Raw genomic sequence first — 27,802 nt, 5'->3', positions numbered from 1 at the left:
TTTCACTGCTCACATTTGTGAGGAATGAAAGAAAAGGTCAATTCTACAAACTTCTAATTAATTTCTTTATATTGCAATACTTGAAGAAAACAGCATGAAATTTTCAGATCACTGCTGAAACAAATAGACCAAATCTTTGTGCATTAATCTACCATAAATTAATACCATATATTTGTTCTGAAGTGGGAAAAATAAGATGTATTATTGTTTTGCTGATTATTATTCCATTATTTTTAGTTTAAGCTGGACATATTTCTATTTAGGAAGTCTTCAAGTATCTTTTCAGTCAGGCTAACTCTTAATATGTTTACCTTTCTTCTGTTTCAGCAAGAATACCAGGACATCAGACACACTTAACAAGCAACAGCAAACACTGAGGATGCACATAGACATTCCCAGAGCACAGCTTCTGATTGAGGAGAGGGACACGATGGAGACCATTGGTAAACTCTTGTTGGGTTTATTTTTACTGGTTAATGTAACAGGCACTTTAGATAGACATCCTTTACCTTACACATTTCCTCTCTCTGCACACATCAAGAAAGAAGAGCTGCAGAGTAATTTGGCACATTTGAAAAATTGTTTTTGTCTCCCCTTTGAATTATCTTCTGCTTTATGTGCTCTCAGTACTATATTTAAAATAATTCAGGACATCAGGAAATTGAAACTAGTGGAAAGAACAGCTTGAAGAAAATGGAGACTGGCAGTTTAATTATTTTCATTTTAATTTCTTTTTTGGCCATGACTAGATGGCAGAATCATAGGCATTACACAAAAGGAAAATGAAATTCAGAAACTACAGCACTGGCATTCAAAGGTTTTGAACAATCATCTCCTTAAGCTTACATACTGCATATTGTATCCACCTTCTTGTATCAAATCATACGATCAATATTTTGATTTGTTTTCAACTTCTATGTATCTATGCAAAATTCAAGTCAGAATGTTTCAGTTGTCAGAAGGCAGTATTTCTCGTGTGGCTGTCAAATAGCTGAAGTCCCACGTAAACAGATTCATTTGCTTTTTCAAACAGTCAAAACACAACATGTTCCTGATCTCATGGCTTTATGGGTACACACTGGAAAGACCCTCCAGAATGACTGATCTTGCTGAATTTCCAACTTTTGGGGATCAAAATCTATGCAGAAAAAGAAAATTGATGGTTAAAAATATAACAGTATCCTAGGGACTGTGTGGCTGGAGAAGCCACCATGAACTGGAAGCAGCATCTCTCCATCTCCTACTCATACTCGTACTAGGGGAGGGGAAACTTCTTCGGTACTGTATCCTGTTATAACTGAGGTAGTCTAGCATGGTGGGCAGTTAACAGTGCAGTGGATTTGAAGAAGAGGAGACCTACGCTCAAACTGAGAAACACTTTTTTTTTTTTTAATTTAAGTTTTAATTTAAGTTTACCTATGTTTGCTGTTTTGATGCAGTATATTGTGCCAGACTTCATCCTGAAGACAGTTTTTACTTTTGATTTACAATTTATTGCGAAGCAATACATGGTTGTGGTAGAAAACCATTAGTGCCTTAATTACAGATATGCAATTTGTGCCTTAGAAATAGCCAGCTCTGCTCAACGTACTCAGGATAAGCAGTCACTTTGGCAGGCTTTGACATAGTTTACTGTGAAGAGGCTTTATTTTCAACCTGAACAAGAGCTCATCTTCTGCCAGACAGAATAATTTGATTTCATAATGTTCTTTCTATTTATGGCCTTCTTTGGGTAAAAAATGCTAGATATGTTTTTGTGCAGAATTGCTGACATTAATAGTGTCTTCTCAATTTAAAACAAAATAAAAAACTTTCAAAAAAGACACCATCACCAACAAAAAAAAAAAAACCAAAAAAAACAGAACACAGGAATGTTTAGAAGTGCATCAACCTCTGCTCAACTGCAAATGCATAGAAGCCCTATTGCTGCCATTGCCTCTAGAAATGCAATATAAAACAACATAGCATAGCATAGCAATAACTTTTTGCGGATTCTATTACTGCTACAAATGGCTAAGAAGATAAAGAATGCAGAAGAAAATATGATAGCATGTATATAATTGTGCTGTGAGCACAAATTCAGTGGGAATATTATCACTGTAAAGCCTTCTGCAATCAAGAGGATCAAATCTCACTCTGAAGCAAAAGAAATACATTTGGTGGTCACAACTGAGAAGAAAAGTAAGTGCAGTATAGCACTGGCTTTCTGCAGACAGCATGATCTGTGTAGAAATTTGATGAACATATTTTTCTCCACAGAGAGGCAATAAGCAGCCATATACAGCAGTGAAGGTTGATACTCAGTCATTCTTTCTAGTCCTTCCTAAGGTCCAGCTTCATCTTACACCCTTTATTTCAGCTGACAGGAAAGCTCACAGTCAGCTGGACTGACTATATTGTGAAAAAATTATGTGATTTGCACAAAGCTCCCAGATTTTTTTTTTTCAGACCTATGGTAGGTAGCGAGTTTTGTTGCAGGCAGGACTCTTTGGTTCAGAGAAAGATGGTAGAACTAAGTCTTCATCTTCCAGAAGAGCAAAACACTGGACTTAAGGATGCTTAGCTGCCTTACAATAGTATTTCCATTGTCTTTAGTGGGGTACTAAGTTACTTAAATCTAGGAAAATCCCTAAGTCTTGTGTCATGGTCACCCCTCTGCGATATTCCCTTTGTGGAGAAAAGGCTGACATGCAGAGGATTAGTTAGCAACATTATCTGAAGACCTCTTTTTGGAAAGACATGGGTGATTACACTGGGGACATAAGTAATTATGCTAATGAAAATAAATGAACTGAATATAAGCCTTATGAGGAATGGCTGTGGGAGCTGGCATTGCTCAGTTTGGAGAAGGGGAAGCTCAGGGGTGATCTTATCGCTATCTTCAGCTACCTGAAGGGAAGTTGTGGTGAAGTGGGAGTTGGCCTCTTCTTCCAAGCAAGTAGCAATAGCACAAGAGGGAATGGCCCCAAGTTGCGCAAGGGGAGATTCAGGTTGGACATTAGGAACTACCTCTATTCCAAGAGAGTGGTGAGGCAGTGGCACAGGCTGCTCAGGGAGGTGGTGGAATCACTGTCCTGGAAGGTGTTCAAGAAACATGTAGATGTTGAACTGAGGGACATGGTTTAGTGGGAAACATTGGTGGTAGGTGAATGGTTGGACTGGATGATCTTAGAGGTCATTTCCGACCTTGATGATTCTATGATTCTGTGAACATATTGCTGAAGGTATCAGCTGAGCCCTTCAGAAATGAAGGGCAAGAGGGCAGCATTCATAAGATGGAAGAGAAGGAATTATGGCCAAAAATATTTATACAAAATTGAGCTTTAGAAGAATGCTTAATGGCCTGTCTCGGTTGCACAACTCCAAGATTAAATAAAACGAGGAAAAATACACTTATTCTTTATTTTTTTGTGAACTTTGAAATTTAATCTAGAAGCTCCCAAGCTGCTGTGCACACTTCAAAACCATCTTCAGCCCTGAACAGAGGTGAGAGCTTCCACTATCTTTGGTGAAGCCCAGCTGAAAATAAGTTTGGGAACTTACACTAAAGCTATTATGTGAACAAAAATGAAATACATTTTTCAAAATCTGATGGGTACTTTTGCTTGCAGATGACAGATCCACGGTTCTACTAACTGATGCTGACTTTGGAGAGACATCTAAGCAAAAATCACTGACTGTCACCCACACTGTACATTACCAGTCTGTGTCACAAGCTACAGGACCACTGGTGGATGTTTCTGATGCCCGGCCAGGAACAAGTAAGTGTATAAGGGAGTATGTTATCTGGGGAGTAGAAGGTGGTAAGAAAATGAATATGGTGCTCCTGCCTCTTCATGGGGTTTTCTCTGAAAGCTGAGAGAAGTCTATTTAGGTTAGGAGAGAACATTTCTTATACAATTGAATTTAATGATTTAATATGGTAAAAATTGTGTATGTATCTGAAATGCAGGTGTAATTTGAAATAGTTCATACTTGGTTTTAATAAAACCAAATGCATGGTATATTTTAATTTCTAAAATGGATTGAGTAAATTAACTTAATGGCTTTTAATGCCTAATTTATATATTTTTTTAGTGAACAATCTATATTGTATTTCAAAATAAGTCCTCTTTCCTTACCTGTCTGTCAGGGAAGAAATGAATTTCTCATTATTGCTTTTCTGAAAAAGTCATATTTCCAGTTTTAGTTATTATGGTGAATTATTTTTTCCCAGATATCTTCATGCTGAGTTATTCTTACAGTGATTAAAAGCTATAATAAATTAATACACTTCTGAAAATCCTCCTTCTTAATTTTTCTCATGAATGTATTCCATATCTATGCAAATGGAAAAGAAATTGACCAGATTGATGGAATGTATATAAACTATGAACATTACAGAAATACAGTTCTCTAGCAGCATGAGATCTCTGAAATCTCTTGGATTATTTTCATCCCCTGACAGTTTCAGAATTTGTTTACTTGGTGAGTCCAGTGAACATAAATGCTGAAAATGAATTTGTGCCTTACTTAAAATGAAGACTATTTAAGAAATCTTCATATCGTCTTTATTACCACACCAGTCTTTATGGATGACAGCTGTTGTAGTCCTGACCTTGCTGATTTTCTAATTCTGTTAGTTTTAAGATATGGTTCATTGAGAATTAGATTAGTACCATCATGTAGAATTCCTTCTTTGTTTATGGAGAGTCGTGACATTTGCATTAGGAAACTCAAGATACCTTTATTTTTCTTCTGGAACCAATCTTTTCTCCCTCCTTTGGTTCATGTACACTGTGGCAAACCTACCCAGTAAGAGCAAAAAAAGTCATCCAGATTTCTGTCAAATGGATTGATCAAATTTGGATGAGTAACCAATTTGCAGGTCCTTTCTTTTTCCTGTCTTTTCTAATAAGGAAAAACGTATCATCCCAAAATTACCTGCCTGTCCCATGGCACAGCAGTCTATAGCACTGGCTTCTTCCATTCCTCATTTCTTTATGTGCAGTTATGTGCTTCAGTCCACTGGATACAGGGAGAAACTTCCTTCAAATTGAACTGGTGCTTAACTCATAAGTAGGAGCATTATCGGTGTTCAGCCCAGCAAGAGTAATTCATCAACACTTTTGTTATTTGGTAAAGACTTGTTTGCAGTGCACAGAGCTGGACTTGAGATGTTAATGTAGCTTTGGGAGAAACTACTACAATATTTGTAAAGCTGCTTGTGCAGGAACACATGGCTCAGGTTGCAAACGTGCCTATCTGAGCACACTCACGTCCAGTGGTCGCCAAATTTTCCCTTACAGCTATTTCCAAATTGATGTGCAGCTCTTTTATGCTTACGAACCTTTTTGTTTCATGAACCTTTTTGTTGCTCACCTCAGCATTCTGCACTTTGTTTCAGTATGTGACAGCAGTGGTATCTTAACAGCTGGGGCACCAGATGCCTTCTGTTTTCCATCACACAGGCAGTGGAGCTTGCTGAGTCCTGACTACAAAGTCCCTTCTGCAGACACGCTGCTCGGCACATGCTCAGCAGAACTAGTGCTGACCTCCTGCATGGCAGCAGCAAGCTCTCCCACCCTCCTCCATAGGTGAAGTCCTAATGAGTTAGAGCATCAGAGAATGGTTCAGGTTGGATGGGAGTTATGGAAGAACCCCAGCTCCAGCAGGGACAATCAGATCAGGGTGCCCATGACTATGTGCAGGCGGCTTCTGAAGATCTCCAAGCAGAAAATTCCACAGTTTCTGGTCAGACAGTGCCAGTGCTCGGGTACCCTCACAGCACAGAAGTGCTTTCTAATGGTCAGACACAACCTCTTTTGCTCCAGTTTGATCCCATTGCCTATTGTCTTGACACTGGGCACTACTGGAAAGAGCCTGGCTTTGTTTTCTCTATTCCTCTGACAATATATTGATGATAACCCTCCCCACCATTCCTTCTCTGCCCCAAATGGAACAGTCCCAGCACCATCCTCTGTGCTTTCCCATCAGCACTCTCCTGTCCTTTGTGACTTCCCTTGCTTCTGGCCATGCAGCAGCCACACGCCAACTTTCCACAGCTACTACTACCAATGTTTCATACTGACAGACTACACTGGGCGTGCTGTGCCAAGTGTGCTTTTGGATGCTATCCATGTGAAGCTGTTATGTGCTGCAGAACCATCAGGATCAATTATCAATGGCACTAAGTTCATATTTTTCCACTGCTGCTGGGGGAGGAAGATGTGAAATGTGAGACAGAACAAACCATAAATGGTCTGTTACTTCTTTACATATTCTTACTGGGAATCCTTAGGCAGAAGAAATGTTCAGAGTCACTATCTGGGTCTTGTTGGTTTTATTTTTTTTAAATTGCTTCTGCTAAAGTCTGTTACCTCAAAGACTGACAAGTGCACCATTTGAATGTCAAAGAACATTTGCATAGATTTGAATTTTTCATTTCTAATATCTTTTCTCTCTACTGTTAGTAATATCACTTCAAAAGCTGGTAAGATAATTTTTTTCAGTGCTGATTTAGTAACTTTCTTTTTGCTTAATAATGTTTTTTCTATTCCACTTGCTTTCTTAGGTACCAGAATCACTTTTACAGAAGAATTATTTGTTAACAAAGTCGTAGAGGTTGATTTTGGTTAATAATTCATTTTCACTCTGTTGGTCAACAGATTTTCTCTTGGGCAATAGATAGATAGATGGATAGATAGATAGATGGATAGATAGATAGATAGATAGATAGATATTGCTGAGCTTACATAAGTAGCAGTAGCTCCTTTATAATGAACAATTATTTCAAATTGAATGAATTAAATTGATGAATTAATTCATTTTCTACAAAGAGTGTTACATATGCTTTATTAACCAACATGAGTCGCCAGTCCCTTCTGAGAGGAATTGTTTCCTTTTCTATTCAATAACAAAGACCTTTCTCTGTTACCTATTGCAGATCCTACCACAAGGAGGAGTGCCAAAACAGGACCCACAGCTCGCAATCGCTATGCTAGTCAGTGGACCCTCAACAGACCTCACCCCACCATATCAGCTCATACCCTCACCACAGACTGGAGGCTGCCCACTCCCAGGCCAACAGGATCTGTGGACAAGGAAAGCGATAGCTACAGTGTCAGCCCCTCACAGGACACAGGTATGGGGCTAGCTGCAATAGCGTTCTTGGTCCATTATATATTTCATTTGGTGCTTAAGTACTGTTATTTATTCCTTGTTAGGGTGTTTTTTTCAGTAGGACAACTCCATATAGTCCTAGTGAAAACAAATATTGTTACTTTAGTTTCTCATGCTACATGCATAATAGAATTCTTTGAAAGAGATGGTAGTAATTCTTCTGGTTGCCAAAGCTCTGTATTTCCCGTGTCTGAAGGAAAAAGTAGAACTTGCTGCATGAAATGGCATTGACCAGGAAGGGACAGTATTAGCAAGCAACAGTACAAATTGGTCAAAGGTGGAGATGTTTTAAGACTTGAGCTACACCCCACAAGGTAAGGGGTTTTTTTCTGTTTGTTTTTTTTTTTCTTTTTTTTTTCCCAGCCATGTAATATGTTTGTAAGGATAGTCTAAGCTGAAAATAAAAGGAGAGAGGAGCATCTGCAATTTGAGTCCAAACCAAAACCCTTACATAATGCTAAATATTGTAGCATCTAGCTCTGAGTTCCCTGAGAAGCAACATAGTTTTTGTTCCTCTAGATGTAAGTGGGGAGAAACTTAATACACATTATGCCCGTCTTCATTTCCTCTTGATGTATTGACATTATAAATTGAATTTTAATGGAAAATAAAGCTATCTCCTTCTGCCTTACTCCGAACCAATCACAAAATTACAGGGAAAATGAATGAATAAATGATCATACAGAAGAAGAGTTAGGAAGCAAATCTAATAAAGATTACATTTGAAAAAAAAAGTAAAATATTCTTCAAATGTAGACCTGACAGAATTGAATCTGGGCATGTTCTGGCCTCCTCAGAAGAATTGCCTATCTCCTCTCCTGATCTGGGAGAAAAAATGTGGGTCTTGTAACAGAATTGTGTATTAGAGAGAGAAAGAAGCAGATGCAACTGGCCTTTCACCATTAAAAAACAAAAACAAAAAACCCACCAATATTACCTCTATAAGGACAGGGATCTGATTTCTCTTGCATCCAGTAGGTTGAAATTCTCATCTCTTCAGAATTCATTCTCTTAAACTTGCAGACCACTATGTTGTCTTCATAGAGTAATGGCACTCAGCAGATATCTCCAGCCAACTAACAGACTTCTCATTGATTTCTTCAGGTAGAAGGATCCTGAGTCTTTAAAAATTGGTTATAACAGTTTTATATAATAATAATATAAATAATAATAATATAAAAAGCAGGTGTTGTCTCAGAAACTCTTACTGTAGACAGTCCAGATTTCAGGTGTGCTTGCCTTTTGTCACCCACAATTATTTTCCAATGAGCATGACCAAGGCAGGAAATTCAATTTGCTGTCTAGTTTAATTGACAAACTACATGCAATTCTGTAAACAGACTTCATAGCCTATGTTTTAGCATCACTACTTTCCTACTCCTTGTCTGCCCTTGAATGCACAGTGATTTATGTAATTGATCTTGAGCTTTAGATCATGTTCAAGAAAGGATTCCTTGCGGCAAAATGTAGCTGTACTATGCCTCTTCATCTCTAGGGAAAGAAGAGAATCAGTGCAACATAAGTACTTCAGATGTTTAAAATTTCCAAGTAAACCCAAGTAAACCACATGATATATGTAGCCAAATCATGTTTTCTGTAATCAATAGAACTAATATACATCTTTGATCACTTTTCCAATGCTGTGTTCAGATTTTTTGAATCCAGTTGATGTCATTGATATTTGGCAGAATTTATCATTTCATGTCAAAATGATTCCAGCTTTACGAAGTAGTAGTTTTTAATCTTTGTAGAAATGTCTTGCAGCAATTCATACCTGTAACTAATTTCAGGTATTCTAATTAGGGGCCGTTATATATTTTCCGATGGAATTAAACTTCTTATTCACCCTGGGCTTGGATGAACTTTCATCATATCTAAAGTAGATGTAAAGTAAATGTTCAAGTAAGCCTTCCTGGAATATCTGCCCCAGGGTTTGGAATATGAGAGTCTGTGAGTCCTAAACCTCATGGATCAAACTGGGAGCACTGCATGTAAATAACACCAGCATCTTTACAGATGCTGCTTCAGACCACTGGGAAACAGCAACCTTCCAGGAGTTTCCAGTTGAGAAATTTGAAAAGACATTGTTTAGGTCTGATTCACAAAACAAATGTGAAAAAAAGAATGATGTTTCTGGGCAAGGGAGTGGGAAGTGAATTAAAAAAGAAAAGCTTTATTGAAGTTCTGGCCAGCTCAAAATCTTAAGCAAGTTACAGCATATTGTTGAAACGCTTGTCATTTTAAATAGTGCATGGTCTTGTTTGTAAGTAGCAGGACTGTTCTTTTTGTGCAGTGAAAAACTGATGCAAGGACTCTAGCATACAATAAAAAGATGAAGATCTGCAGTAACAATACAATCCTCTAGCTGCTATAGGATTCCCATTTCTATGAATTAGCTATTACATTAAGCCTGTTTATTGAACATCACCAATAATGTCTGGAACTGTACAGATCTTCTAAGAAAACATGACCTCTGACCAAGGAGTTTTTGAAAGTTCTCTTCTAGCCTACAGAAATAGAAGTATGATGGTTGCAGCTGACCAGAGATTTGACCCCATAATGAAGCAGAAATAGCAGAACATACCAGTGCTATGTTTCCAGAATGTCAGAACAGGTTCTAGGTCACAACAGGTCATGTGTCAAATATGAAGTCCCCATTAACTTCAGCAACACTGAAAAAAGTATTTGAATGACTGCAGGTTGATAGCTACTGAAGAGTATTGCTTTCTTAAGACCATTTCTTCTGTATGAAAGGAGTCAGTATTTCAACTGGTGTCTAAACTGAACATAGGTGTCTCAGAGTCACTGTCTTTATATTTGGCCTTTGTTCTCAGGGATTTTTCAAAAAATAGTATAAGCATGAAACAGACGTAGAAAGACTCTTTTCTCCCTCAGATGTCACCCCTCAGAAATATCTCAGATTCATTAAAAGGATAATGTTAAGAGACTACTAGTTTCGCTAAATCTGTTCTCTGAGTTTCTAACATTTTTCAAGGCATTTAATTTTTAGAGAAATTATTTTTGTACATATATATTAAAAAAAAACCTTTCCCATGCTTTAAAGGTTATTTCTTCTAAACTACCAAGTTGGTGCTAAATCACATAAGGCTGCTAGCAGAGTAAGACTTCACTTTATATTTTCTGTAGCTATCAAGCTACTGACTAAAAATTGTGCAGACATTTACAGTGAAGCGAACTAATTCAAATCACCTTGATCATTTCAAAGTTTCTGCCTTTTATTAAGAAGCACTTAATAAAAGTTGTGCTCTTCTCTTTTATTTGAAAAAGGATTTTGCAGGTGTTTTCTTCTCTCATTATTCATGTTTCTGGTGTACAGATCGAGCAAGAAGCAGCATGGTCTCCACAGAAAGTGCCTCCTCAACATATGAAGAGCTAGCAAGAGCATATGAGCATGCGAAAATGGAAGAGCAGCTGAGACATGCCAAGTTCACCATTACAGAATGCTTCATATCAGACACATCGTCAGAGCAGCTCACGGCAGGGACTAATGACTACACAGACAGTCTGACCTCAAGCACGCCGTCAGAGTCGGGGATTTGCAGGTTTACCGCATCCCCTCCCAAACCTCAGGATGGAGGGCGAGTGATGAACATGGCCGTTCCAAAGGCACATCGGCCAGGTGAGATGGTAGAGGTAACATTTCAGTTCTTGAGGCGAGCATTTCACTCTGTGCCTGGGCTGGTTAACAGGACAGTTACTTCACAGGAAAGAAAGAAGGCTCACAATATATCCTGTAAGTATGTAGAGATAATTGCTTTTTATCCCAGTTAATATAACATTTGAGTAAAATCTGTTCTCTCATATGCTCGTAGTAAAAGGAGCTTGGAAATTTAGGAATAGAGAGACACAGTCTAGGCCATTAAATTCACTCCCCTACAGCTGCAGCCATCAGGCAAATAAACCCTTCTGGGCGAAAAAATACCATATGCCCATCTCCAACTCAAGCCACCCACTAATAAAACATGTCTTACAGCGATAATTTCTGCGTGCGAGCAAAATTTGCTATCACAACAATTCAGGAAGACAGATTGTAGAAGATGCACTATCCCTGCTGCCCTGTTGCTTGTTGAGGATGTAATATCCCTTTGGTAATGCTATTGAGCTGTTATGCTCTCTTTGACATTTCCAAATATCAAGTTAGGATTATCTAAAGGGGGGAAAATAAAAACAAACGAAAAAAATAAATACAGTGCGAGAGCTCAAGGGATATAGAACTTCATACCTTCAGACAAATTTAAACCCCACTCCAGCTTCTTACTGACGGAAGGTACCTCAGAGACATCTGTTTATAAGGCTCAATCATAATTCCACTTCAAAAAGAATGCTGCTTCTAGTGATAATCTAGTGCCCAACAGCATAGGTAGATTATTTGTGATACTCTGAGATCAAGTATGTTATTAAATCCTCTCAGAAAATATGTGACTTTCTGTTGTAGAATACATTATGTGACCTTGGGAAGAAGGATTCTAACTGGAAAAACCACAGTTCTATTTTTGTGCTTACTGAAAACATTATCTATTTTATTTTATTTATTATTGCATATACATTTGCCACTGTGGGTAAAGCTACTTATATGCACAGAAAGTAAGCAGTAGTTCTGATACATGTGAAAAAGAATAGTGAGTAGATTGTGATCTTTTGCTTAATGTACACTCTAAATGAAAGTAGTTGTTCTGGCGACAGAGGAATGGAAGACAGACAGTAGCACCAGAACCAGGAAGGTCATTCAAAAGCAGAACCTGACACTGGTAAAAGAGCATTAAGGATTTTGAAAGGGAAGGCTAAAAGTAGAACATGGGAAGAATAAAACCAAGCAGAAGGTAGGAAGTTATAATACACAAGGCAGGAAATTACTGTATCGTACAGACAGATAAGAGTGAAAATAAGTAGGAAATAACATAGTGAGAGAAATGGCTGATTTCTCTGTAGTCACAGAGCAGAACTGCAAACCTGGGAGCTGAAAAAATAGATAAAGATAGAAATAATTTTCATTTCTTTCTATTAAAAAGAAAAGATATTTGTACTTGCTCTGCTGAAGGGAACCGTCTACATTCGCAACACCACAATTCTCTCCTCTCAGTTAGTCAGCAAACATTCTTATAATTATTTAACAAATTTACTTTCTTCCTTTTCTGTTCCATATGCATTATTTATATATACTTAGTATTTGGAATTATTCAAATATATTCACATAAAGAAGATTTTTTAAGGGTATACAGCACTAAAATTCAGTCCCTGGACTTGAGTAAAAAGCTTCTGTGCTTGAAAAATAATCATAGGCCCTCTAGTGAACTACAGATCTGTATTATCTTTGAGTTGAAATGGTTTGAATTTGAACCTCTTTCACCTGTTTGACTTTATGCGTTACTTTGCAGTAAGAAAATGATATATACTGTGGACTGAATTATTAGTTGCAAAATCTTGAAAATAAATTGAATGTTCCAGTGGAGCAACTTAAATATTGGCCCATAAATATAAGCTATTAAAGGATACTTTATGAAGAACTTTAAATAAAACATGTAAGTAAAGAGAATTTTTAGTAGTAATACAAACGAATATGTTTAGTGCTAAAACCAGTCAGGGAAAACTTACGAAACATATTTATTCTTTCAGTCACCATTTCAGAAATTCTGCATAAGTTCTTACTAATATAACTATAATTAATCAAAGAAACCTGTATGTTTGCAAACCATTTTCATTTAGAAATTGAATCAAAATATTTGTCTTCATTCACTCCGTCATCTTGAATTAGATTTGATAGTTCATCAAATGTCTAGGCAAGCATAATAATTGATCATTTCTAGAATTATAACTATGAATTACAACTGTCTTTTCAGAACTTCTACACAGCTACTCTATTTCCACAATTAGTAATGCATAATGTTTGGCTGCCTCATGTTCTAGCTCACTTTAAGTCTTCTGATAGACCTTTTCCCTTCCAGTCAGCAGGTAATGCAGATACACACTCAGGTTAGTGATCAGAACCACTTCCAACTTCTGTATTTCTGCTCCTCTTTCCTGACATTTGATTTACAGAAACAAGAGTCAGTTTCATGAAGTCAGCTCAGACATGGGAGCTAAAAATACCATAATTTGCCACAAAAAAGTAATCATACGTTTATTAAAAAAATATAGAGTAATATGGCTACTGTTGTGTTAACTGACCAAAAATGGAACTATTTTGTTATACTGAACTGGAGACATGCACCAGGACTTCAGAAGGATCTGAATATTTGGCATGGTTCTTCTTTTATAATTCAGACAGCCAAACATATTGTGCTGTAGTCCATGTCCTTGTGTATCAGCAAAACTTACTGCACCACAGAATCACAAAATGATTGAGGTTGGAAAGGGACCTCTGGAGGTCATCTTGTCCAACCCCATGCTCAAACATGGCACATTTGGGCCACTTGTTGAGAACCATTTCCAGGCAGCTTCTGAAGGTCTCCAAGGAGGAGACTCCACAGCTTCTGGACAGCCTGTGCTGGTGCTCCACTAGCTACACAGTAAAGACATGCTTAGTAGTGTTTGGTCAGTCCTCAAGAAACTGGCACTCTGGGCAGTGATCTTAACATTATGCTATGCTAGATCCTTCCAGATCAAGATTGAGGCACCTTGTCATATTAATAGTCAGAGGTTTCAACAGCTGTTCTCCTAAGTTTACCTGGGAGGTTGACAAATGAGTCAGTCCTTTGTCCTCCAAAGTTGTCATTCAAACATTGCATTCAGAAACTGGGTGGGACAGAAATTAGAAAGAAATTTACACTGTTCCTTCCCTCCCACTGTGCCAAAGCCTGTAATGTAAAAAGGTGGACGATAATTGTAGAGGTTGAAAAAGGTTTCTAATATTGTTTTTCCTTTCTATTTCAAACAATATTAACCACAAATCGAGTTATCAAGACAGTTATTATTAACTGTAATAAAGACAGCAGTAGTAATGTTTATTAAAAATATATTTCTTTTATGTCTTTAAATCTCGGTAATAGCCTCAGACAAGAAGCTTTTTCTTTTTTTTTTTCTTTTACAATTAAATTATTGGACTTACTAACTGGGCGATCTTTTGATATGTCTGTGCTTTCCCAGTTCTATGAATATCTCTTTGTAGTCAGATCACTTGCTTACATCCTCTGGTAATGGAATTCATTCTTAGAAGAAATAATTGCTGACCAGTGCTTGAACAGGAGATGTTTAGAAAATTTCAAGTCTCTTGATGAAAGTTGTCTACCATCACAAAATAAACAGAAGCTCATTTAGACAGTCTTTCTTCCCTTCCTGTTTGGACATCCTCTTTATTTATGAACCTTGAAGGACAAACAACATCTCAGATGTGCATTTAGAGAGAAGATTTCATTCACTGGGTATATCAGACCAGAAGATTTTAAAATCCATTTAAAGGACCCCAAGAATAAACTCTCAGACCCTCCTCTACAAATGGCAGAAGGGAGTCAGTTGGGAAAGAAACCTACATGGGGGTGTGGAAAACAGAAAACAGAAAAATAAAAATTGAAATGATTCCACAGACATGAAGATGGCAAGAAAAATATTACTTCATGGGAAAGCTGAATGCTTTAATGTGTCCCAGGAACTGCACGAAGCAGGAACACAAGTTTGCTAAGCCCTCACTTGAAGGGAAGTATGTTCCTCTTGCGGTCCAAATTTCTTCAGCTGAGCATCTAAGTCAAGCAGCATGAGTACAGCCCTAGGCTTGCTGCACATTTACTAGAAAAGGCATGAACACTGAAGTTCTTTCAGTGTTTAAGATACTTTAAGATACCTTAATTAGCGTTGTTGGTCCAATTAACAAATTTCTTGCTGCTCTGACTAATCCTGCACACTTTAATGGCAACACCTTAGCTTAGAGACAATCGTTAGGCTACAGAATGAGAATACTTTATTGAATAATTGTCTAAAGGCATCCCTTAAATAGAGACTGGACTTCATCCACATTGCATAAATGCAGTTTTAAACAACTCAGAGCAAGGTAAACTTTATGGACAAGACACAAATCTTCTTTTCTAGTACTCAATCACTACAGCTAAAATAAGCTGCTTAGCATAGTAAGGAAAATATGAAGTATGCAACAACAGAACAGTGTATTTCCAATGTAAGCCTTGTAATCCAAGATAAAAAGATGTGAACTTTTTTTCCACTGATCTATGAGTTGAAGGGTGAAGGAGTTATTTCCTTCTTCCACATGATGAATACAAGTGTAACATAGCTAGAGAACCTATTTAGAGACTTGCTTTCTATGGAAAAGATGCTGACAACGCTCTGTGAGCCGCAGCAGTAACTGAATTCGATACAAATTCAACTGGGGATTCATTAATGGTTGGAACTCTTGACTTCGGGCCTCCAGCTTACCTTTTGCCTTCTTTTCCCATGCACATTATATTTTTCTGGATTGACTGGAAATATCGTTGTACAGTTCCATAGTTTACAGATCCCAAACTGTATTTTTTGAAGATACGGGGGAATCTACATTTGACATTTTTGTGTAGGAATTCTGAAACAAATTATGAAAAGTATTACATATGAGTTCTTTCCTTTTTTCGTTCCACCCTTGCACTTGCAAATGCAATAGAATATTGCATATACATATATACATATATATATAATACATATATAATACATATATATATAAATGCATATGCGCACACCATACATAGTGTGTATACAGAATGAAGAAATCATCAGTATGACTCTGCAGTGGGAGATTAAGGTCCAGTTCTGAGGAAATGACATAAGGAGACAAATCAATAAAGGCAAGTGGCAAAGCAGCAAGATAGGCAGAGATGTCGAGTGAGAAAATTAATTCCATGCCTATATTTATAACTGTAGAAAATAGAATCATAGAATCATTAAGGGCAGAAAAAGCCTCTAAAATCATCTGGTCCAACACTCAACCTACTGCCAACACTGCCTACCATGTCCCTCAGTACTACACCTCCGGTAATGGTGACTTCACCACCTCAAAGGGCAGCCTGTTCCAATGCCTAACCATTCTTTCAGAGAATAAATGTTTCCAAACATCCAACCCAAACCTCTGCTGGCACAACTTGAGGGCATTGCCTCTTGTCCTTTTGCTGTTACCTGGGAGAAGAAGCTGACCCCCACCTCTCCACCGCCTTCTTTCAGGTGGTTGTGGGGTGCGATAAGATCTCTCCTGAGCTTCCTCTCTCCAGATTGAACTAGCCCAGTTTCCTTAGCTGCTTCCCATCAGACTTGTGCTGTAGATACTTCACAGCTCCGTTCCCCTTCTCTGGACGCACTCCAGGGCCTCAATGTCTTTCTTGTAGTGAGGGGTCCAAAAGACCCTTTTCTTCTGTGCAGCTTTCCAGCCACTCTGTCCCAAGCCTGTAGGGTTGCACGGGGTTTTAACATGCGCGTAAACTTTTGTGTATGCTTACTTACACGTATATAAAATGCTCTGAAATTATTCCCCTAGATGTGCATCTCTAATGTTATCATCTTACTAGATTCTTTTGTAACTGGAACACCTTTTTATTTCCTATTACACTGTAGGAAAACTAGGAATGTGTCACAAAAAGACAGACTGTGCTGTTTGCTCCTTATCATGGAAATGGCACTTCGAGGATGAGTCTAAATTGCTTTTATCCTCTCTCAGCTTTTATTTCTGCAGAACATCAGGAGCTTTTTCTCCTTCTGCTGTGAAAACTGAATGTTCTGCTGAGATGAAACCTATTTAATTCCACATTTAATTTGACATGAATACATACTTGAAATCACTTCATTGCATTATTCTTCTGGTGGATTTGCAGAGGAAGGTTCACACTACAAGTTTTATAACCATGCTTGTATAATGAAAAAGAAACCTAAACAGGATCAGATAAGAAGTTAAAGTGCTGTGAGATCAAAAGGGAAAATTGTATTTGTGTGCTCAAGACTTTAAATAGGTCAGCTGTTCACTTCCAAAGTTTCTGTGCAATTCTAATGTGAAAATTCCATTTTAGGTAGCACACAAGATGTCTGAAAGCTAAACTCAATCCTGTGACAATAGAAGTAATTTGAATTATTTTTACAACGCTCATCTATGAATCAGTGATAATGTTGTTAGGAAGATTTATTTTTTTCTTAGAGGAAAGGAACAACTGTTATTGGGTCCTCAGGAAATTTACTAGGGGTGTCTCACAGCACAGTTATCTTTTCCTACTGCTCTGTAATTGATTTGTTGTTTTAATTTGAAAATTAACAATGCCTGTAGAAAAAAACCGTATCCCAAACTGTGCTAGTTTGTAACACTACTGGTTGGACTCTTTTTCGGCTTTCTTCTCAGTTAAAAGCAGCTTACTGAGGGAAAGCCCTTTTCCAGAATGCCCATCTTTTTATTAGGAACGAGATCTTTCTTAATAAAAAAGAGTAGTTGGGATTTTTTCATTATTTCAATTTAATTTTTCTAAAGCTGATTATTTGTGATCCTTCTCTGTCCTCAGCTGCAAGTAACAAAATAGGCTACTCATGTTTTCTGTACGTTTGGAGGCATTGGATTCAACTCCAGTTAGTGAAGAATGTTATGCCTAAAGCAAGGATTACATTTATCATTAAATTTTCATATACTTTCATGTTCTTACAGTCATAACTGCAATGTTAAATTCTGGAACTACCAGGAAATTTACAAAATTGAACAAAAGATGCTGCATCCTCTTCAATTAAAATAATACATTTTTAAAGCAATTTTAAGTCTGCATCTTAAACCTCACTTTATATAAAAAAAAAAAAAAAAGAAAAAGAAAGAAACAAAACCCACTATAACTGGATATGGCTTGTTCATACCATTTTAGTTTGGAGAATGTCAAAGTGATGAAAATCGATAGCGTTGAGATAGACAGTGTGTGCCTCAGTCAGCCCAAGTGTGTGCCACAGAACACTATTGTAGTTTTAGATTTTAAGAGGTTATGGCTTATGAAAATGTAAATCAAGCCTTACCTGTAACAAAATATACTTGCGTTATTTATTTAAACTAATTAGAGAACTGATATAACTAGGGAAATATGTATGTCCATATATTCTTAATCAAACTGCAGTGACAACCTTTGTCATCAGTGTAAAAGCTTATTTAACATACTTGCCTTTAAAACACAGTTGTACATATACATGGGCATATTTCAGTATAGTTCACCTTTTTGTACCAGCACCCTTAAGAGTGAGAGCTGGGCTTCTTATCCTACCAGATTAATTTAAAAAAAAAAATGCAGCGATCTGCCTTGTCAGCAACGCTTGAGTGATTCAAACTGATGGACCCAAGGAGACAAGGCTACAGCAATCCATCCATTAATAGATGCATGGACAGGCTACAGAAGAGCAGCTGGGTGGGGCTAACAGTGGTTTTCTTGCTGCAGCCTGACCTCTCTGTAACTATTAATGGAGCCTCATGCCTGCCCATCACCCAAGCAAAGTCAGGTTTAGCTGAGAGTTGTTGGGCACAGTGCAAAGCACGTTGAGGTCAACAGAGTGGCTCCCACTGAACCAATGAACCGTAAGTACAGTTCAAATTTTTTACCCTTCCATCCTCAGTGGTGGGTGAATCTGCACTCCCAAGATATCCCAGGAATAAATTTGTGATGAAAACCCTTTTCCATGGAGCCACAATTGATTTAACCCTCAGCTGAAGTGATGCATAATTAAACGGTTTCCATTCACTGCACCCAGGATCAGCGAACTAGTCTTGAAACTGCAGTGATGCTAACTTCAGGCACCTGAGCACAGGCTGCAGCACAGTTCTCTCGAGCTCAGCCAGCAGGCAGGAGAGCGCTGGCTCAGAACATCCTTAAAAATGCATGAAGCGGCTTGCGTGACAAGGCGAAGATGGAAACAGAGGAATGTGCTTTTCTATCACAGTTTCATTATTTATTGACAATTTGTCTAACTTTCACTTTTGGAGTACGTATTGATTTATATGGTGAGGTCCATTTTACAAGTTTTTTTTTAAGTATAGATGTTGCATTAAGTTGAAAAAGAACAGACCCATTTCTGCAGGAGCACTGGCATTCTGAGAGTGAACATCCACAGGAGTACTTCATAGGTCTAAATCCATCTGGCCCCTGGAGTTAATCAGTTCTTCCTGTTACATCCCCAGCACAGCAGCGGGGAAGCCCTTGACAATAACACAGTTTACTGTAAACACTGGAGTTATTCTGAAAGGGACAAAACCTATTGACAGGTTTTTTAAAAGTGCAGTATGTAAGACCAAAGTTCTGCTTCTACAAATACAAAGCAAAAATGTAGTGCTTCAGTTCCTGTTTCATTACACATTTCAAGACAAGGCAACAATATCATAATCAGATCTCCTGTCACCCTGCTAGACAGATGCACAGTGTGTTATGCTGATGTATTATAGATGTATGATCTCAGTTTAACTATATGAGCCATACTTCTGCTCTAAAACACATTGATTTAGGACTTTTTCTTGGAAATAGAAGGCTTAAATCTAAACAACAAAATGAATCATCTTTAAAAAAATGATCCACATTGGGTGGAATTCTCATTTTCAGTCACTTAAACCTAATCTCCAGTAAGTATAAATCAATTTACAGTTTTGCTGAAATCAATATTGCTACTCTGATTTATACGGGCAGAAAATTTGGCTCCTGAACTACAGTTTTATTCATACCCTGATGTCTCTTAAGAGGTAACTCCAGTGACTGCAGTCAACAACATTTGGAGTGGAGTTATTATGGAGGAATTAAAATGAAACTTGCCAGATGTAAAATACAGCCTCAAAGATGTGATAGGGAATTCTGATTTCTCAGTCTAGAAATGGGAAAGTTGGTGTTTTTCTGAAGAACTTTGTCTGTTTCCAGTGTGATCACAAACACGATTTTATTTCATCTGCCAAAACATTGTGAGAAGCATGAGATGTTTAATGGGATGAGTCTCAAAGGCATGGAGCACTGAGCTATCTTGTTTGCCTCTGTGGACAAGGGAATCTGGCAGGCTGCAGGTTAGCGACTGAAATGCATCAAGATGCTTTGCTGGCCTCATCCAGCAAGGACAAATCATTATGCATTCAGTCAGTATAAAAGCTGGACCCAAATGCTCCATCATTTTCTTGGGCAGTTGAGCAGGAGCTGAAAACAAAAGAAATGAAGAGTTTGCGCACCTGCTCTCACTGCAGCTTCTCCACTAACAAGCTGGGCATGCCTCCTGCTTCCTTCCTTTCCTTTCTCCTACCTGGCTCTCCACTGAAGCTATGATTTAAGGGAGTGCTTGGAACTTCTACCTTTTATTCTAGAACGCCTTAGGCTGCAGAGCTATTGAGGGACCTCCTGAACTTGCCAATGGTGCACTCCATGCACTGAGGAGGAGCTGAGGTGGCCTTCTGAATGAGCAGTCAGTAATCTGTGTGGGCGAATGTCACCAATACTGATCCATACAGACCCCAGAGAGTGGAGCTCTGTCATTTAAAACATCTTTCTGAATTATTATTTTTTTTTTCTGTTTGATTGTTCCATTTTGCTGCCACCTTCCTAAGAAAGTGATTATTAAATAAAGAGCACTGGGAAGATGGTGCTACACCCAGAGTACTGTGTGCAAGTTTGGGTGTCACAATACAAAAAGGACATAAAGCTGTTAGAAAGCGTCCAAAGGAAGGCTGCAAAGATGGGGAAGGCTCGAAGGGCAAGGTGTGCGAGGAGCAGCTGAGGCGCCTCGCTGTGCTCAGCGCAGAGCAGAGGAGCTGAGGGGAGGCCTGATGGCGGCTGCAGCTCCTCCCAGGGAGCGGAGGGGCAGCGCTGAGCTCTGCTCTGTGTGACAGCGACAGGGCCCGAGGGAACGGCATGGAGCTGCGTCAGGGGAGGGCAGCTGGGGGTCAGGGAAAGGGGCTGCACCAACGGGCTGCACAGGGCTGTGGGCACGGCCACCAGTGCTGGAGCTCAAGGAGCATCTGGACAGTGCTCTCAGGCATAGGGTCTGATTTTTGAGTGGTTCTGCATGAAGCCTGAAGTTGGACTCAGTGATCCTTGTCAGTTCATCCACATTTTTCTGGCTGATTTTATGTCATGCCTGTCTTCTTGCCGTGGCAGCACTGGTGGTGCAGTGTGGGCTGCTCTGTGCTGGACACACTGACAGGAGGTGAAGGGCAAGAGGGCATGAGCCTGCTTCACACACCAACAGCACCAATTGTGTGAATTTGATTGCTGCTGTCAATCCAGCTGCAGCTGTTTAAGGAAGCTCTGCTTGCTGGCTTTAGTGGTGTGCCAGGTTTTGAAATGGCAAAGACTCCAAACATAGCTTGTGCTATTTCTCTTCATAAAGCCTCTCACCTTTGTCTAGCGAACTTTCCAGTCTCTCCTCATTTACAGTATGCACTTTTCCTAAGGGCAGTCTTTTCCTGAAAAACAGCCTGTGAGCATCAGCAGCCAGCTTGTGAGCATCAGCAAAGGCTTCACTGATTTATTTGCTGTGCTGGAGAGCTGGGAAGCCCCCTCGACTTTTTAATCAGCATGAACCTGAACTTAGAGCGAGCTGTCAGCAGCTCTGTCTCCTTTGCTTCCTTTCGCATGAGAGCACAATAATCCCATCAGCTCTTTCTTACAAACACAGGGCAAGGCAAACAATGCCCAGCACTTCAGCTCTTTGCACACTCCTACAGGATTGCACAATGGAAGGAAGCCTCCCAAGTCAAAATAACTGCATTAGTGAGGTGGTTTTTCCCTGCTGACTGAGATATACAGGTTCAGTTCTGGCATACCCTCTGATCCTTTGAGATCTGTAAGAGCTTTTGTACCCACTCCCTTCTTCAAATAAGAGTCATGTGAGCACCCTATTCACCTGGCCTTATTCTTACCTTTGTTGTCTAAAATATCCTGTCACAGTTAGCAGTCATTATACATTATACATTATAAACTTTCCTAAAATAATTTGCAAGTGAGGTGGAATTTCTTTCACATGGCAATCAAATCTTGAAACTCGTCAGTCATCGGCACTGAAGAGATTTGTGCTGTAGCATTGTGAAGAAAAATTGCTTTTGCTTTAGTAGAAGTTATGATTCACGATCAAATGCATATAACTATCACATGATAGCTTGTTAAGAGTATATTTTTTACACTCTGTGATGATCTCTGGATCCAATATAGCATAGTTCTTTAGATTTTTCTGGAGCAGATGAAAGCAAAAATACATGCAAATTCTCTGGCATTTGAAAGAATGAGGTAAATCTTCAGGGAGAAAAGAGCACATGGCAGTGTGGTTTAGTTCTGTGAACAAGAAAACTATCTCGAATAAAATCACAGGAAAGATAAGCAGTGGTATTTTTTGTTCATGTGAAATTCAACCCAAGCCTCCCATACCTGATGCTGACCTCTAGAAGAGGATAAAAATATATATTGTGTGGGTTTTTTTCCAAACTTCTTGTATCAGCTTTGTTGTACTGAAATAAAAGTACACTGTTTTTGCTCAATGCTCCATTAAATGAGAAACTACTCCCTTTCTGGTAAATTCAGTTTTTTTCTGCTATATGTGGTAGGGGATTTTTGATATTTATTTACAAATGTTTATTGAAGGTAGCATTTTCTTCAATGTACTGTACTAAATAATTCATTAGAGGGCTGACCAAAAAAAAAAAACAACAACAAAAAAACACACGGAGGTACCTTTGGTTTAAGTTGCCACATTTGGATTTGATTGGATGCTTGTTATTTGTGTACAAACTCTTGAGTTTCTAAATATAGCAAACTTCCCTTTTCTGAAAAATGCATCTTAAAACTATGAGTTTTGAATGACTTTTGTGCTAATTAAGCCAAAGCGCATGAATTATTAAGCACGCTCATTTGTAGTGCTCACGCACTTGAAAGGTTTGCTTTCATTACTAATAAGGCACACACACCGCTGAGAAGAGGTAATTAGAGCATCAAAGGCAGTGAACCATCCTGAAACTTCATAATCTTTTGCCTGAAAAAATGTATCATTCAGCTGATTAGTAAGAAACCAAAAATGTCTATAGAAGGACAACAACCAAAATCTCTCCAAGTAAACCCATATGGCAAGTGTCTTTTAATCTTCTTTAAAATACCTTCTGAATTGATGTAGGAATGCCAAAAGTGTGGTTGTAGTTCAAAGACAATGTTTTGAAGTCAGAAATATGCTAGTTCTTATAAATCAAAGGCTGGTTTCATACTGTGATACCCTTTCAATCCTAGGAAAAGAAGTTACATTATCTTTTTTTTTTTTCTTTTGCAGTGGTTTTTGAAGATTTATTGTGTAGGAAGTTGCAGGGAAAGATGTTTCTTGCAGATTCTGAAGAGCACTTCTTATGATATAAAAAAGTGTACAGCGCATCAAATAATTAGTGCACAGTTTAAGCAAGTGTTGGATATTGTGCACTGCATTTCTAGCTCCGTAGAAGAAGTTCCACTCTGCAGTTCTCATTACTACGGTCCTGTTGAAACTTTGCCGCAAGTCATTTAAAAAAATCACAGAAAAGTGACTGCATATTGTTTACACAGATTATTGATTATGTCTTCTTGTGTGGATTTATGGAGGGGAAAGTAAAAAAGGTCTTTTTTATATAACCCAAGGCTCTCGACTTCATGTGAGAAATGACAGCAGCTTGAAAACCAGCCTTCATCTCTGTAAGGTTCAACACTCATCCCTTTTAATAGTCTGTGCCTACCCACTGCTTTCAAGAAACAGTGATATGTTAAGCTACAGAAATGGCTGTCCATGTCCTGACGTACTTCACCTCAGAGTCAGGCACACTGCTGTCTCAGCTGAACCAGCTCTCATATGCCTGATTTGTTTGGTGTGGGAGGTACTATGAGAAAATAAGGCAAACGAGTAAAGCTAATTAACTCTGCCACAGTCCATTTTTCAAGTGGTAATATGTGTGATGATGTGTACAAGCCTCCCCTTTCTCTCCAACCTTACATAAATGTTGCTGTTGTCAGCCTAACCTTGAGATATGCATATGTTTGTAGGGGTTAAACACTACACCACTGCAGATGCACCCTGTGCGTCTGTGCGGGAGGTGCAACTAGAACAAAGCATATGGTGTCAGACAGTGCCTGGGGCATTTCTATAGGAATATAGAGTGGTTCTGTCCAAATGTAGCTTCTCAGCAATTCTTGGTCTGTGACCTGAAATCTTGGGTTGAACAGACGCTGTTAGTCTTTCGGGTACAAATTGCAGTAAAGGACTTGTTTTATTTTAGAGCGCTGAGCAGCTTTTACCTTGGTTAGGAAAAATGAAATTTTTATAGCTTGTTTTATTACGAATAAGTGCTTCTCTGGTCTACTGTTTATGCCACTGGCATAGGTCAGCCTTGATTTCTGTGGCCGTAAATAGCTCACGTAGACAAAGAAGTGGTAGGACCAAGAGACTTCTGCTTTAAACATTCAGGCTGCATCCCATCTGTGGATAATATGGTGTTGATACCAGCCATAAGAAGGAAGAGATATACCTGCAGAGGTCTGTAAAGAAGTGAAAATGCTGTTTTTGACTTTGTCTGTAACAGCACTTTTTTTATACAAACATGTGAGGTTACACCATCAAATATTTTTAGAAGTTAATGTCGTTATATATCTGATTGCCCCTCATTTCCTTGAAGCAATTTCATGAATACCTAACAGGCAAAGGGAGAATAAATAAGTCAATCTGATTTCTGTAGCAGGTCACGTAGATGTACAAATAAGTGGAAGGTAGTGCTTACGCCTGCTTAATTCCAGATAGCAGGGCCAAGGCACCTACTGAAACTCAGCAGCTTTGCAAAGGCAGATCCTCTGGACTGAGCCATCAACACACACAAATAGAAATGCTCATGAATCGGGGAAAACAATAAACAAGGAGTACTGAAAAGGCTATTTCCTGCATGTATTTCATGCCAACACAAGTATGTCCATGTGAGTATTGTCAAGACTTTACTTGGCAAAAGGGAACAGAAAGGAAGAAGGGTAATACCAGAGCGAGGATGCCAGTTGCGGTGCATTTTGTTGCCACAGAACAGCAGCATATTGCTGGCCACGGGACTGTTAATGGTGGAAAATCATTGTGGCTTAAAAACGATGATGGATGGCAGGAAGTTATTGTTATATTAGGACAGGAGTACTTTTATTCAGAATTATCTATAAATCTGTAACCTTAACTTTCTTGCATTGATTTTAAATGATTCTAGATTGGAAGTCATTGATTCTAATCATGGAGGTTTCCATTCAAAATGAAAAATAAGGCATGGAACTCTCCCAGCCATTCACATTATTCAGGTTTTGACAAGTGAAGACTGAGATCTTTTGTTTTAGGATTTTGAGAAAAACAACTGGCTTTTTTTGATTTATCTTCTTCGTGCCTTGAGAGAACATAAAATACATTGCGCTTCTCACTACAGTCATTATTTCAAGATAAGAAATATGAGCTAAACATTCTGAGGGTGCTGCCCAAGTAGCTAGTTGGTCCATTACCACTGACTGCGTAAGAACACAACATAGTTACATCTGAGAAATGTATCTGAGATGATGTATTATTACTATAATCGTCAGTGCTGCAGCCGGGTCGGTTACAGATTCTCTGCTGAGTTGACCAAACCCACCCACCTGAAACCCCCAGCCAGGGCATGGGCTGTAAGTAAGCATGTATTTCTCCTTTTTGCCTCCCCAGGTGATCTTGTGCATTTGCCACCGTACCTTCGGATGGACTTTTTATTGAACCGCGGTGTGCAAGGTGCAAACAGAGACCTGGGTTTGGGGCAAGCCTGCTTGGAGCCACAGAAAAGCCGTACCTTGAAGCGCCCCACTGTCCTGGAGCCAATCCCCATGGAGGCGTCCTCCACGAGAGAAGCTCAGTCATGGCAACCCGGTGCTGTGGCAACTTTACCTCAGCGAGAAGGAGCTGAGCTAGGACAGGCTGCCAAAATGAGCAGCTCTCAAGAATCCCTGCTGGACTCCCGGGGCCACTTGAAAGGAAACAACCCCTACGCAAAATCGTACACCCTGGTATAACAAAAAGAGCATGGCTGGACAGTGGCTGTAAATATTTACAATGAAAAAAAAAATCCAATGAAAGCTACCTTTTTTTTATTGAATTCCAATATTTATAATTAAAGAAGAAGATTGCCAAAATATTTGACAAAAAAAGAAAAAAAAATTAATAATATGAGCGACAGACAGTGCAAAGACTCTCTTGCTTTTTTTCTGTCTGAGTGTGACCTTCATCTGACTGGGCATCTGAATTTTTGGGTAAAAGAGTCCAGTTTTCTGATCTTCACAAGCATTTGTGTTTTTACTGATTTTCTACGAAGTGCATGGAGACTTAACTTAAACATTTTAACTGGAAGTTCCATCGAACAAGATTAAAAAGGGAAAAAAAATATCACTAAAAAAAAAAATCACCCTATTTGTGAATTCAGCAGGAGCATTGATTTGGGAAAACAAAAAGTCTTTTGTCATGTTTTGCACTTTTTTTTAATTAGAAAATGGGTCCTTGATTGTTCTTTTTTTTGTTGTTAATTAGGATGAGTGATGTCTGTGGAGTGAGGGGACTGGTTTTGTTTTGCTTTTTTTTTAAATATTAATTTAATGAGACACTCTTTGCATTTTGTCTATGCGAAATAAAAGGGTCTTCTGCCTTTATTTGTGATGTCTGCTTCCATTGCCTTCTGCTATACTTGTGTTTCCTAAGCGTTGGTTTTCCCTAAGCATTTCATTACTGTCTTCTAAAATATGTATTCTTGTACTTTGGTCAGAAAAGAAAAGTGGAGTAATGCCTTTCAGAAAAAAAGTAATTGGATTCACTCTCCTAAAGCTTTTTTGCTAACAGGGCAGAGAGCCAGGATAGGGCCAGTGCAACTTCTTCCCCATCAGACTTACCTAGATGCTGAATTGCCTTCATCTGAAGCCAGAAGGCTTTTGTTGGGTTTCACTGTATTCTGGATGAGAAGAAATGTGTTGCTGTTACTTGACTTATTCCCCAGGGTTGGTTCTTCAGTTCATTTGGGAGCAGTGCACACAGAAGTGAGTTGCTTACGTAAAGACTGGCAAAAATTTGCAGCTTTTCCGGTAATAGGAGAACAGGGAGGAAAATGTTATTCCAGTTCGAAGACCAACATGCCTTTCTCTAGAGGAAGAAAATCGTTTTATGGTGAAGCTGTCAGCTCATATTACTTTATTGCGTCTTTTGATTACATGAGAAGTAATTCTACATAGTACATATAAATGATTGAATATTCGTTTTAACACAGTGTTGGAGCTGTCTTGCTAAGTGCCTCCTTGAGTGTGTTCTGGCTACCTTTTTGTGTCCTGATCAAGAAAACATGGTGTAGGGCATCCCCAATTAGTGATCCTTCATGCTCACACTGCTCAGTGCTGGTTGGAAATATTAACCAGGATCTGAAAGCAGTAAAACTCATTTAGCTTGAGCATTAGCTTGAGCATGCTGAGAAACTCATGCAATTTCTCAGGCTGCTGACAGTGTGGGCACCGCTAGTTCAAACATTTCTGCACCATGCTCCTTTCAAGTTGTTTTAAAATAGAAAAATGCAGTTATGTATAATTGTTTCATTGCTATTATTATTGCAATTATGTTGCTATAATGGCACTAACTTAGCAGAGTTCTTAAGTGTCTTGAAATGAATCAAGTTGCATTTCCATCCTTAGCTCTGTCAAGCCTAAGCACTAAA

At 38.7% G+C, this 27,802-nt stretch overlaps 1 protein-coding gene across 1 annotated transcript in view; it reads left to right on the top strand.

Annotated features, from left to right (window-relative positions):
* DSCAM (DS cell adhesion molecule) overlaps positions 1-26,701 on the top strand; it is a 381,453-nt gene extending 354,752 nt beyond the window's left edge. The window contains exons 28-32 of the mRNA XM_042810976.1: positions 328-443; positions 3,612-3,761; positions 6,926-7,123; positions 10,499-10,801; positions 25,786-26,701. Of these exons, the coding sequence (XP_042666910.1) occupies positions 328-443; positions 3,612-3,761; positions 6,926-7,123; positions 10,499-10,801; positions 25,786-26,126 (1,108 nt within the window). The 3' untranslated portion in view covers positions 26,127-26,701. The remainder of the gene's footprint in view (positions 1-327; positions 444-3,611; positions 3,762-6,925; positions 7,124-10,498; positions 10,802-25,785) is intronic.
* The last annotated feature ends 1,101 nt before the right edge of the window (positions 26,702-27,802 follow it).

Source organism: Centrocercus urophasianus, unplaced genomic scaffold (assembly GCF_019232065.1).
Source record: "Centrocercus urophasianus isolate 14NV4802_14NV808 unplaced genomic scaffold, USGS_Curo_1.0 seq_12, whole genome shotgun sequence".
Lineage (NCBI taxonomy): Eukaryota > Metazoa > Chordata > Aves > Galliformes > Phasianidae > Centrocercus > Centrocercus urophasianus.
Note: the sequence above shows the minus strand (reverse complement) of the source record. Positions and strands in the feature narration are given on the sequence as shown.